This window comes from Coregonus clupeaformis, chromosome 9 (assembly GCF_020615455.1).
Source record: "Coregonus clupeaformis isolate EN_2021a chromosome 9, ASM2061545v1, whole genome shotgun sequence".
Lineage (NCBI taxonomy): Eukaryota > Metazoa > Chordata > Actinopteri > Salmoniformes > Salmonidae > Coregonus > Coregonus clupeaformis.
Window position 1 is genome coordinate 22,524,072 of NC_059200.1, and position 13,236 is coordinate 22,537,307.

The window sequence follows — 13,236 nt, forward strand, 5'->3', positions numbered from 1 at the left end:
AACACCAAGTTCAGCTCTCATTAATAATTAGACAAGGGTAAGATGGTAGCAGAAATCCCTCCTATATGTAGAGAGACAGTGTGTTTGAGATTGACTCCATCACAGTTCAGCTGCGCAGTTCAGACTGCTATAGCATTCTGAATTTCACATTCAGAAACACCCTTCCAGTTGTGAAGATCTGGTGCATTGCACAGCCCACTGCTATGTAGTCGATCTCAAACATGCACAGTCCTTCTGAGAGAGAGGAGTAGCCAGCCTTCGTAGAAATAAATCATAGAGATCCTATTAAATTACTAGAGGGGCTATGTCATAAACCCTAAAAGTTCCATATTGGGGGAAATGGCAGCCATCTTGGTCAAGGAGAAATCCAAAACCAGTCTAATTGGAATGAATGGCAGTAGAGGCAGAGGTGATGCATTTCCTGCTTTTACTTATGCAGGAAAATAGAAGTAAGGCATGTAATGTACAGTATCAGAAATTGTGTAATGGAATTATAGTCAACCTAAAATATTGATATATAATTGTAAATACAGTATATTCAGGTTTTATACAGATTTTCTGGACAAATAGCCTTAAGAATATATGTAAACAGGCCATAAATGTCTCAGATTTTGTTTTCTTGGAAAGCTGTGAGTGCTATTATATGATGCAATATAAGTAGTTGTTGCATTTACAACGTGCCTAATAAGTCCTATCATCAACTGATTTGAGCCAGTGTGAGCTGTGGATTGACTGCATTGTTTGAATTGAATGTTGGCAGTTAATTAAAGCTGCAATATCTAACTTTTTGGGTGACCCGACCAAATTCACTTAGAAATGGTAGTTATAGATCAGTCATTCTCATTGAAAGCAAGTGTAAGTAGATCTGTTCTATGTGTGCTATTTCTATGCTTCCCGTTCTTAAATTTAGGTTTTGCGTCTTTTACTTTCAGTTTTGTACACCAGCTTCAAACAGCTGAAAATACAATATGTTTGGTTATGGAAAATATATTTCACAGCGGTTTAGATGTACAATGATTCTCTACACTATACGTGCTTGTTTTGTCACATAATCTGAAATTAGGCAAACTATTAGAATTTTAGAAAACCAGGAAATGGCGGTGCGATTTCTGCATAGTGCAGCCTTTAAAAAGATGATGGAATTATTCCTCTAAAACTGTCTGGCTAGCTAGTACACATACAGCACAGGTAAATTCTTCACATTCATTATTTTACGCAATATCTTATCAGAGCATTGTCAAACCATGGTTGACCAACTCCCTGACCAACATGGCTGACCTTTGGACCATTATAAGAAGGTTAATGTCCATTCTAGTATTCTAATTCCTTATTCTATGGAATAAGTAAGAAATGGATCAACTAAGTTGTGCTGTGCTTTGAACTTTGCTCTGGCTAAGAGTTTGATCATAGGCTGTTTGGCTGCTGCTTATTCTCACTAACTTAACCCAGATAATGTTTGTGAATGTGAACTTCCGTGAGGACAAACTTGAATAGGCTCTGGATCACTGTTACCCTCTAACTTCAAAATCGTAATGTGCACCTCCTCCGATTATTAAGACATGGGTGAGCCAACTCAATATTAGGAACGTGTTTCTAATGTTTGGTATACTGTGTATATAGGACTATACACCGTTCCTTGTATGATGTGATAAATAAAAGTCCCTTCTACATATATTTGTCTGTTCAGGGTGATGCGAGCTAAGTCATCTAGCAGTACCCCAGTCAACCTGGTAAAATAACTTACATAACTTACAACTGTAGGAAGATATATTTATTTCAGCGATTCCCACAGAGACATAATTTGCAGTATTATTTTGGCCGATTTCTCTGTGCCTACCCCCCCCATTGGGAACAATAAGAAGGAATGTAAAATCAGGCGTTCTGTTCTCCCCCAGGGTTCTAGAATCTTAAAGCACAGAGTTCTCTGGGAGGTCTCAAATAACGAGGTCCAGAAACTACAACAGGATACCAATCCCCCCTTGGTTTCCCTCTCTATGATAACACACACGTACAGGCATCGATACACACGCACGCAGGCACACAAAGAGACATGTCATTCATATTTGCCATGAGACTGAAATCACGTTATATTTGTTCAAAGGAAAAGGCAAATGAGGGGGATTCAATGCAACAGGTTAAAAATGTTTTTAGAGATATAATTGCAATTCTATACAGTTTCCTTATTGAAGTCATTCTACACATTTTTTAAGTGACACTAATTGTATAAGTGATGATTTAACATATCCTGTCACGCTAGACTACGTTATCAAGTTTTGCGGACAACAACTCTCTCTGTCAATGAAGGAGTATTTCTCGGCCCTATTTCACATCCGTCAGTGCAGCACCTGCATAGATCCACTCACTTCCAACTGTAGAATGGATGAATAATCTTGTCATGGAAAAACAACACATAACCAATTACATAGTCATTACGGACTAGTTACTTTAGTCCGCACCCTAAAACATATTCAGTTTAAATGGGGAATACTTCCCTGAGAAGGGGAGGTCAAAATGTATCCCTCTATCTTTTTGCCAAACCAGTGCACCAGTCTTGATCAGATGATGAAATAGGGAACACTGCAGAACTGCACAGTCCCATGACCTGAACACTCCCTATGGCCCTACCCCATGTTCTCACCATCTCTCTCTCTCTCACCCCCCCCTCACTCTCTCAGCCCCCCTCTCTCTCACCCCCCTCACTCTCTCAGCCCCCCTCACTCTCTCAGCACCCCTCTCTCTCACCCCCCTCTCAGCTCCCCCTCCTCTCTCAGCCCCCTTCTCTCTCACCCCCCCTCACTCTTCCCCCCCTCTCAGCTCCCCCCCTCTCAGCCCTCCCTTTCTCAGCTCCCCCTCCTCTCTCACCCCCCTCACTCTCTCAGCCCCCCTCTCTCTCACCCCCCCTCTCAGCTCCCCCTCCTCTCTCACCCCCCTCTCAGCTCCCCCTCCTCTCTCAGCCCCCCCTTTCTCAGCTCCCCCTCCTCTCTCCATACCTCTGTATCCCCCCTCCCTCTCAGCCCCGCCCCTCAGTCCCCCCTTCCTCTCTCCATCCCTCTGTATCCACCCTCCTCTCTCTCTCTCTCAGTCCCCTCCTCTCTTCATCCCTCTGTATCCACCCTCCTCTCTCTCTCAGTCCCCTCCTCTCTTCATCCCTCTGTATCCACCCTCCTCTCTCTCTCAGTCCCCTCCTCTCTCCACCTATCTGTATCCACCCTCCTCTCTCTCTCAGTCCCCTCCTCTCTCCATCCCTCTGTATCCACCCTCCTCTCTCTCTTAGTCCCCTCCTCTCTTCATCCCTCTGTATCCACCCTCCTCTCTCTCTCAGTCCCCTCCTCTCTCCACCCCTCTGTATCCACCCTCCTCTCTCTCTCAGTCCCCTCCTCTCTTCATCCCTCTGTATCCACCCTCCTCTCTCTCTTAGTCCCCTCCTCTCTTCATCCCTCTGTATCCACCCTCCTCTCTCTCTCAGTCCCCTCCTCTCTTCATCCCTCTGTATCCACCCTCCTCTCTCTCTCAGTCCCCTCCTCTCTCCACCCATCTGTACCCACCCTCCTCTCTCTCTCAGTCCCCTCCTCTCTCCATCCATCTGTATCCACCCTCCTCTCTCTCTCAGTCCCCTCCTCTCTCCATCCATCTGTATCCACCCTCCTCTCTCTCTCAGTCCCCTCCTCTCTCCATCCATCTGTATCCACCCTCCTCTCTCTCTCCCCTCCTCTCTCCATCCATCTGTATCCACCCTCCTCTCTCTCTCAGTCCCATCCTCTCTCCATCCATCTGTATCCACCCTCCTCTCTCTCTCTCTCCCCTCCTCGCTCCATCCATCTGTATCCACCCTCCTCTCTCTCTCTCTCCCCTCCTCTCTCATCCATCTGTATCCACCCTCCTCTCTCTCAGTCCCCTCCTCTCTTCATCCCTCTGTATCCACCCTCCTCTCTCTCAGCCCCCCCATCCCTTAATCCCTCTGTATCTATGCTCCTCTCTCTAGGGCCTTATATGATATCCTCGTCGTACTTCTGCAGTGCCTCCTCTAGCTTCCCAGTGATTTTCTGGAAGAAGATGATCTGCTGCTGGAGGTGGTGTTGCATCTGGCTCTTGAAGTCACGTACGCGTGTACGGTGAAAGTGCTGGATCTCAGCCAGTGTGGCGCAGGAAATTATGTTACAACGCTCGTTGATGGTTGATCCCTCCCCTTCCTGTTTCTGGCACTCCTTTACTTTGGTAAGGGCACCTGGGGAGATAGGTGGAGGAGAGAAAGAGGGAGAGGGAGAAGGAACGGGAAAAAGATTAGTGGGGAAGGGGGCAGGGAAAGGGTTTGAGAGAAGGGTATCAAAGGTATTCCTATTAATGGTGAAAAGGAAAAAGGCTATATTTAGTCATGAATCTGTGTCTTTGAAAAGTTTTAACATGACTCAGAAAGAAGAGTTGACCATTGGTTTCATCCCCTGTGCTCTCTGGCCATAGAGTAGTAGACTCTCATTCCAAAATCATGGGCATTAATATGGAGTTGGTCCCCTCTTTGCTGCTATAACAGCCTCCACTCTTCTGGGAAGGCTTTCCACTAGATGTTGGAACATTGCTGTGGGGACTTGCTTCCATTCAGCCACAAGGCTGATGATTGGCGATTAGGCCTGGCTCGCAGTCGCCGTTCCAATTCATCCCAAAGGTTTTCGAAGGGGTTGAGGTCAGGGCTCTGTGCAGGCCAGTGAAGTTATTCCACACCGATCTCGACAAACTATTTCTGTTCTGGACCTCGCTTTTTGTACGGGGGCATTGTCATGCTGAAACAGGAAAGGGCCTTCCCCAAACTGTTGCCACAAAGTTGGAAGCACAGAATCGTCTAGAATTTCATTGTATGCTGTAGCGTTAAGACTTCCCTTCCCTAGAACTACAGTGCCTTGCCAAAGAATTCACCCCTCTTGGCATTATTCCTATTTTGTTGCCTTACAACCTGGAATTAAATTTGATTTTTGGGGGGTTTGTATCATTTGATTTACACAACATGCCTACCACTTTGAAGATGCAAAATAATTTTTATTGTGAAACAAACAAGAAATAAGACAAAAAAACAGAAGACTTGAGCGTGCACAACTATTTACCCCCCCAAAGTCAATACTTTGTAGAGCCACCGTTTGCAGCAATTACAGCTGCAAGTCTCTTGGGGTATGTCTCTATAAGCTTGGCACATCTAGCCACTGGGATTTTTGCCCATTCTTCAAGGCAAAACTGCTCCAGCTCCTTCAAGTTGGATGGGTTCCGCTGGTGTACAGCAATCTTTAAGTCATACCACAGATTCTCAATTGGATTGAGGTCTGGGCTTTGAGTAGGCCCTTCCAAGACATTTAAATGTTTCCCCTTCAACCACTCAAGTGTTGTTTTAGCAGTATGCTTAGGGTCATTGTCCTGCTGGAAGGTGAACCTCCGTCCCAGTCTCAAATCTCTGGAAGACTGAAACAGGTTTCCCTCAAGAATTTTCCCGTATTTAGCCCCATCCATTCCTTCAATTCTGACCAGTTTCACAGTCCATGCCGATGAAAAACATCCCCACAGCATGATGCTGCCACCACCATGCTTCACTGTGGGGATGGTATTCTCGGGGTGATGAGAGGTGTTGGGTTTGCGCCAGACATAGCGTTTTCCTTGATGGCCAAAATGCTCAATTTTAGTCTCATCTGACCAGAGTACCTTCTTCCATATGTTTGGGGAGTCTCCCACATGCCTTTTGGCGAACAACAAACGTGTTTGCTTCTTTTTTTCTTTAAGCAATTGCTTTTTTCTGGCCACTCTTCCGTAAAGCCCAGCTCTGTGGAATGTACGGCTTAAAGTGGTCCGATGGACAGATATTCCAATCTCTACTGTGGAGCTTTGCAGCTCCTTCAGGGTTATCTTTGGTCTCTTTGTTGCCTCTCTAATTAATGCCCTCCTTGCCTGGTCCGTCAGTTTTGGTGGGCGGCCCTCTCTTGGCAGGTTTGTTGTGGTGCCATATTCTTTAAATTTTTTAATAATGGATTTAATGGTGCTCCGTGGGATGTTCAAAGTTTCTGATATTTTTTTATAACCCAACCCTGATCTGTACTTCTCCACAACTTTGTCCCTGACTTGTTTGGAGAGCTCCTTGGTCTTCATGGTGCCGCTTGCTTGGTGGTGCCCCTTTCTTAGTGGTATTGCAGACTCTGGGGCCTTTCAGAACAGGTGTATATATACTGAGATCATGTGACAGATCATGTGACACTTAGATTGCACACAGGTGGACTTTATTTAACTAATTATGTGACTTCTGGAGGTAATTGGTTGCACCAGATATTATTTAGGGGCTTCATAGCAAAGGGGGTGAATACATATGCACGCAGCACTTTTCCGTTATTTATTTTTTATAATTTTTTGAAACAAGTAATTTTTTTCATTTCCCTTCACCAATTTGGACTATTTTGTGTATGTCCATTACATGAAATCCAAATAAAAATCCATTTAAATTATAGGTTGTAATGAAACAAAATAGGAAAAACGCCAAGGGGGATGAATACTTTTGCAAGGCACTGTAAGGGGCCTAGCCCGAACCATGAAAAACAGCCCCAGACCATTATTCCTCCTCCACCAAACTTTACAGTTGGCACTATGCATTGGGGCAGGTAGCGTTCTCCTGGCATCCGCCAAACCCAGATTCGTCTGTCGGACTGCCAGATGGTGAAGCATGATTCATCACTCCAGAGAATGCATTTCCACTGCTCCAGAGTCCAATGGCGGCGAGCTTTACACCACTCCAGCCATTGCTTGGCATTGCACATGTCGATCGGCCATGGAAACCCATTTCATGAAGCTCCCGATGAACAGTTATTGTGCTGACGTTGCTTCCAGAGGCAGTTTGGAACTCGGTAGTGAGTTTTGCAACCGAGGACAGACGATTTTTACGTGCTACGCACTTCAGCACCTGGCGGTCCCTATCTGTGAGCTTGGGTGGCCTACCACTTCGCTGCTGAGCCGTTGTTGCTCCTAGACGTTTCCACTTCACAATAACAGCACTTACAGTTGACCGGGGCAGCGCTAGCAGGGCAGAAATTTTATGAACTGACTTGTTGGAAAGGTGCCACCTATGATGGTGCCACGTTGAAAGTCACTGAGCTCTTCAGTAAGGCCATTCTACTGCCAATGTTTGTCTATGGAAATTGCATGGCTGTGTGCTCAATTTTATACACCTGTAAGCAACGGGTGTGGCGGAAATAGCAGAATCCACTCATTTGAAGGGGTGTTCACACACTGTTGTATATACAGTGTACTTGAGCTCTGAATGTGTAAGTGGAAGATCTGACTAAAGACATTGCCACTGCTTTAGTGAATAACCTTCTCTAAAGCCATTAGAATCCAGGCCTTATCTGGGGAATATAAATACAACACACACACACACACACACACACACACACACACAAACACACACACTTGGATGAATAAATATACTAACTATATTAAATTAACTTGGACTTTGTTCTTTTCGGGCACTCGCATGCGATTACAGAGCCAGAGCACCAATAAACTGAACTTCTGCACCGGTGCCAGTGGGAATAAATGTGTCCAGGATGCACCGGTGCCAGTGCCAGTGGTGCCAGTGGGAATAAATGTGTCCAGGCCAGTGTCCGGTGCCAGTGGGAATAAATGTGTCCAGGCCAGTGTCCGGTGGTGCCAGTGGGAATAAATGTGTCCAGGATGCACCGGTGCCAGTGGGAATAAATGTGTCCAGGCCAGTGTCCGGTGCCAGTGGGAATAAATGTGTCCAGGCCAGTGTCCGGTGCCAGTGGGAATAAATGTGTCCAGGCCAGTGTCCGGTGCCAGTGGGAATAAATGTGTCCAGGCCAGTGTCCGGTGCCAGTGGGAATAAATGTGTCCAGGCCAGTGTCCGGTGGTGCCAGTGGGAATAAATGTGTCCAGGCCAGTGTCCGGTGCCAGTGGGAATAAATGTGTCCAGGCCAGTGTCCGGTGCCAGTGGGAATACATGTGTCCAGGCCAGTGGAATAAATGTCCGGTGCCAGTGGGAATAAATGTGTCCAGGCCAGTGTCCGGTGCCAGTGGGAATAAATGTGTCCAGGCCAGTGTCCGGTGCCAGTGGGAATACATGTGTCCAGGCCAGTGGGAATAAATGTGTCCAGGATGCACCGGTGCCAGTGGGAATAAATGTGTCCAGGATGCACCGGTGCCAGTGCCAGTGGTGCCAGTGGGAATAAATGTGTCCAGGATGCACCGGTGCCGGTGCCAGTGCCAGTGGTGCCAGTGGGAATAAATGTGTCCAGGCAATATTGTGCAGCAGCTCCCCAGATCCCCACCCTTGGAGAGGAAAATAATCCTGAGGCTATTCCGCATTCCAGCATTCCCAGGGAAACGCCGGACAAGAGGCCCCGGAATCTCCTCCTTCTAATTCAATGCCGATGTAGGCTAACATAACCTTCAATGTCTCAATTGAACTTGGACTACATAGCATGTTACAAAACGGCACCCCATATTTATGTACCTACTGTCTAATAAATCTATTACAAAGTGACAAATAAGAGAACATTGCATCCCTTAGTAAAACGAGAACAAAATAGATATGTTGGTAACCAAGTTTCCTTGAAGGCCTATCTGCAGGCTCTAAGAGCCCTGAGCTGTGATTGTATGCTCCTTCAGCAGAGTCCTAACCTCTGATCTCACTATCTTCAGTGGGTGTGAGACAAAACTCTCAACTCTCTCTGTCAGGACAGAGAATGAAATGTCATGCCTCACTGCCTTATTCTACAGCATTACTCAACAGAAAAAAACTGTGAAAGCAAACTTTTGCCAGCAAGCAGAGAAGTTGAACATAATACAAAATGTGTGTCATTTTACATGATCTGAAGTAATGTTCAAACCACAAAACGTGTGTCATGTTACATGATCTGAAGTAACGTTCAAACCACAAAACATGTGTGGGTCATGTTACATGATCTGAAGTAACGTTCAAACCACAAAACATGTGTGTGTCATGTTACATGATCTGAAGTAACGTTCAAACCACAAAACATGTGTGTGTCATGTTACATGATCTGAAGTAACGTTCAAACCACAAAACATGTGTGTGTCATGTTACATGATCTGAAGTAACGTTCAAACCACAAAACATGTGTGTGTGTGTGTCATGTTACATGATCTGGAGTAACGTTCAAACCACAAAACATGTGTGTCATGTTACATGATCTGGAGTAACGTTCAAACCACAAAACATGTGTGTGTGTGTCATGTTACATGATCTGGAGTAACGTTCAAACCACAAAACATGTGTGTCATGTTACATGATCTGAAGTAACGTTCAAACCACAAAACATGTGTTTCATGTTACATGATCTGAAGTAACGTTCAAACCACAAAACATGTGTCATGTTACATGATCTGAAGTAACGTTCAAACCACAAAACATTTTGCTGCAAGGGATTTCATGGAAAGCCAAGGCAACATTTGTTTTTGTTCATCATCAACATAACATGACCCCTATCAGGATAGCGACCATAGAAATAGAATGCCTATGAGAGTGTGGCCAAATTGCCACGTTTAGAGGGTCTTTCACCGTTCTATGAACTCTATTTCTATGGCAGAGACAGCTGTGACATCATACCGTACCTTTCTGAACATGGATGATATCAGGGTAGTTGGCCAGGTGTCCCTTGTACAGGTCCAGCAGATCCGATATGGGGTCCAAATCCTGTCTGGGCTGCTCAGCAAAGTAGTCTCCTATAGCCTCATAGGCCTCTCCTGTGAATGCTATGGCACGGTTCAGTCCTACAGAATAGGACTGCTGGTCCATCTCAAAGGCTTGGCCCAGCAGTTTGAAGGACTGGCCCACTTTCTGATACTCTTTCTTAAATCCGGTGATCTGCTTCCGGGCGAACTCGTTGATGGTGGCGTTCACCACTAGGCAGTTCTCATCCATCTTCTTGGTGAAGGCTTTGAACCCATCTACCTTGCTCTCTACCTCCTGTAGGTCCAGTGGAACGGCTGGGGTGGAGATGGTGAGGAAGAAGTTCGCTCCAGTCAACTCATCCTTCTCTGCCTTTCTCTTGCCCATCTTCCACGTCTTCTCGTCTGTGCTGGGGCAGGTGAGGAAGTGCTGGAAGACGTCACACCTGGCCAGGACAGGGTGGCTCGTCATGTGGTTCATCCACCATATCAAACCTTTTCTGCGTTTGGAGACAAAGTCCTGTTCGAAGCGCCCAGTGGCCTGTTTCTCGGGCAGATGGGGGACTGAGATGACAGGGAAGCGTTCCACAAGTCGAGCGTAGAGCCAGTCAAAGTGCTTGTATCTTCTATTCACCTGGCTCTGGGTGTGGGATGGAGTCAGTCTGTATGACATGTAACTCTTCATGCCTTTGAATTTTGTCTGTTTGGTGGGGTCATCAATGGAGCAGGTGAACGGGTATGGATCTTCCTGCCACTCTGGCCCATATTGGCCCATGACAACACAGATCTTGTCCCCATCTTTGACAAAGGCAGCCGCCTCGCCCAACACAAAAGCCTCTCCGCCTGATTTCACAAAGGTTGAGAACCTGTTGAGGTTTTTACCTATTGTTGCTGAACTCTTGGCTTGGGCACTGTCACGTCTCCCAGGCAACGAGGTAGTCACCGTGTACGCTGTGGAACTAGTTACATCATTGTCATGATTAGTTCCAGGCTCATCTGCCACGGTAGAGCTGTCATCCCAGTCATCATCCCAGTCATCATCACTACCTTGACTGGTCTGGTAACCGTGGCGCTGGGGAGTTTGCACAGGATAAGCGGAGTGGGTCGGACCTTTAATGTTCTCCACACGAGAATGCGACTGGGAATGGTATGATGAATCATATCCACTTGATGGGGAGTCGGGTTGACCTTGATCTGCCGACATGCCATTGTTGTTGGGCGAGATGTCAGATGATTCATTTGTGAGAATCTCCACGTATGAGGCTGGAAAAAGACCAGTATCCCCTCTGCTGTTCGTTCCCTCTAGCCATCCCTCTATGTCTTGTTCGCTATATAAAGTAACAACTTCGTTCTCAGTAATCGATATCTCTCCTGGATTTTCCGAACTAAAGTCGTACAAGGCTCTCGCCCTAAACGCCATAGTTTATAACACAAAAAACACGGGAGCGAGCGACCGAGTTCTGATAGCCTATTAATTAGTCATGCGACCGAGCCATTGGACCACCGTATCACTTTGTATTCAGCACCAAACTATTTTTTAGTTTTAGTCCTTTGCAATGGGGCTGTTGAATATCATCCGAAAATAAGTTTCAAGTTGTAAAACATACGCTTGTATTCTCTGTAGCCTAATCACACGCGTGAAAGGCAATGAACAATGTCTTCTTTTTCTTCGTGAAAAGGTACAACGGAGAAAGTCCTATTCCAGATGCTAAAGGCTCGTAACAGGACTAGTCCTCAGACGTAATAAGCCTGAATAATCGAGGGTGGAGCTAGTTCTAGGCTACATTTAACCACTGAGATACAGTGCAATGAAAAAGTATTTGCCCCCTTTCTAATTTTCTCTACTTTTGCATATTTGTGATACTGAATGTTATCAGATCTTCAACCAAAACCTAATATTAGATCAAGGGAACATAAGTGAACAAATAACACAACAATTACATATTTATTTCATTTATTTCATAAACAAAGGTATGCAACACCCAATTCCCCTGTGTGAAAAAGTAATTGCCCCCTTACACTCAATAACTGGTTGTGCCACCTTTAGCTGCAACGACTCCAACCAAATGCTTCCTGTAGTTGTTGATCCGTCTCTCACGTCGCTGTGGAGGAATTTTGGCCCACTCTTCCATGCAGAACTGCTTTAACTCAGTGATGTGTGGGTTTTCAAGCATGAACTGCTTGTTTCAAGTCATGCCACAACATATCAATTGTGATTAGGTCTGGACTTTGACTAGGCCATTCCAAAACGTCCAATTTGTGGCTTTTTAGCAATTTTCATGTAGACTTGATTGTGTGTTTTGGATCATTGTCTTGCTGCATGACCCAGCTGCACTTCAGCTTCAGCTCACAGACGGATGGTCTGACATTCTCCTGTAGAATTATCTGATACAGAGCAGAATTCATGGTTCCTTCTATTAAGGCAAGTCGTCCAGGTCCTGTGGCAGCAAAGAATACCCAAACCATCACACCACCACCACCATGCTTGACCTTTGGTATGATGTTCTTACTGTGGAATGCAGTGTTTGGTTTTCACCAGGCATAATGGGACCCATCTCGTCCAAAAAGTTGACTCAAGTTTGCCAAAAAGCACCTGGATGATCATCAAGACTCTTGGAAGAACGTTCTATGGACAGATGATTCAAAAGTATAACTTTTTGGACGACATGGTTCCAGTAATGCCTGTAAACCAAGAATATTGAAAAACTCAAATTACACCATGACTGTGATCATGTAACATATAAGGTCTGTGAAGTTGAACATTCATTGTTTATCTGTTCTCTGTTCCGTTGACCCATATTTGATGTTTGAAAAAGGTCATCCTCGTATTCATTGTTAAATTGTATTTTTTTTATTAGGCTACATGTATCCCTAATCATAAAATACTTTATTTGCTCACAGTGCTCTAGTGTATCGTCGCGTATGAACCACTAGAGGTCACTACACGCACATTATTAGAGAAGGGGTGACATTTCTCACTTTGAGGCTACATTTAATTGTCATCTTTTTCAAAGAACAATCTGGCTAGATTTAATAGTGTAGCGAATGGGATAGCCTTGCAGAAACGTAACATCAGTAGAGTAAATGGCTGTCCTGTAGCTCAGTTGGTAGAGCAAGGCGCTTGCAACGCCAGGGTTGTGGGTTCGTTTCCCACGGGGGGCCAGTATGAAAAATGTATGCACTCGCTAACTGTAAGTCGCTCTGGATAAGAGCGTCTGCTAAAGGATCTAAATGTAAATGAAGCGTCTGCTGTACAAAAGTCACGTGACGTCCAGTGACAAGAGGGGGGAGATGTCATAAAATCCAAGATCTATAACTTGTGTACGCGTCCGGGTTATTAACAAGTTTCGACACGGTGGTTGAGGTTTTGATTTGAACCACTCAAAAGTTACTCTATAGCATAGCATCAAATAATTATTACTTTGATGTATAGAGTTTCAAACATCCGTAATATATAATGTAATCAGAGAGGAATCCTATGACCGGATCTAACCAAAATAAGACTAGCCGATAATCGCAGTTTCGCTCGAATATCTTTCATTACGCTTCGCATGAAAACGCGTTACA

At 45.2% G+C, this 13,236-nt stretch overlaps 1 protein-coding gene across 1 annotated transcript; it reads right to left on the reverse strand.

The window, feature by feature from the left end:
- Positions 1-3,954: 3,954 nt before the first annotated feature.
- LOC121574307 (sorting nexin-18-like) lies at positions 3,955-11,401 on the reverse strand. Its single transcript, XM_041886920.1, has 2 exons — positions 9,613-11,401; positions 3,955-4,225 (listed from the first exon to the last, which is right to left on the reverse strand). Exons 1-2 carry the CDS (start codon positions 11,087-11,089, stop codon positions 3,987-3,989), a joined length of 1,716 nt encoding a protein of 571 aa, XP_041742854.1. The 5' UTR covers positions 11,090-11,401; the 3' UTR covers positions 3,955-3,986.
- Between the last annotated feature and the right edge of the window lie 1,835 nt (positions 11,402-13,236).

Bases quoted from the DNA above. Each gene is read 5' to 3' on its own strand.
- LOC121574307 (XM_041886920.1), bottom strand. From the start codon at position 11,089: ATGGCGTTTAGGGCGAGAGCCTTGTACGACTTTAGTTCGGAAAATCCA. The intron at 4,226-9,612 runs GTACGGTATGAT...CTATCTCCCCAG, and splicing joins TATCATCCATGTTCAGAAAG to GTGCCCTTACCAAAGTAAAG.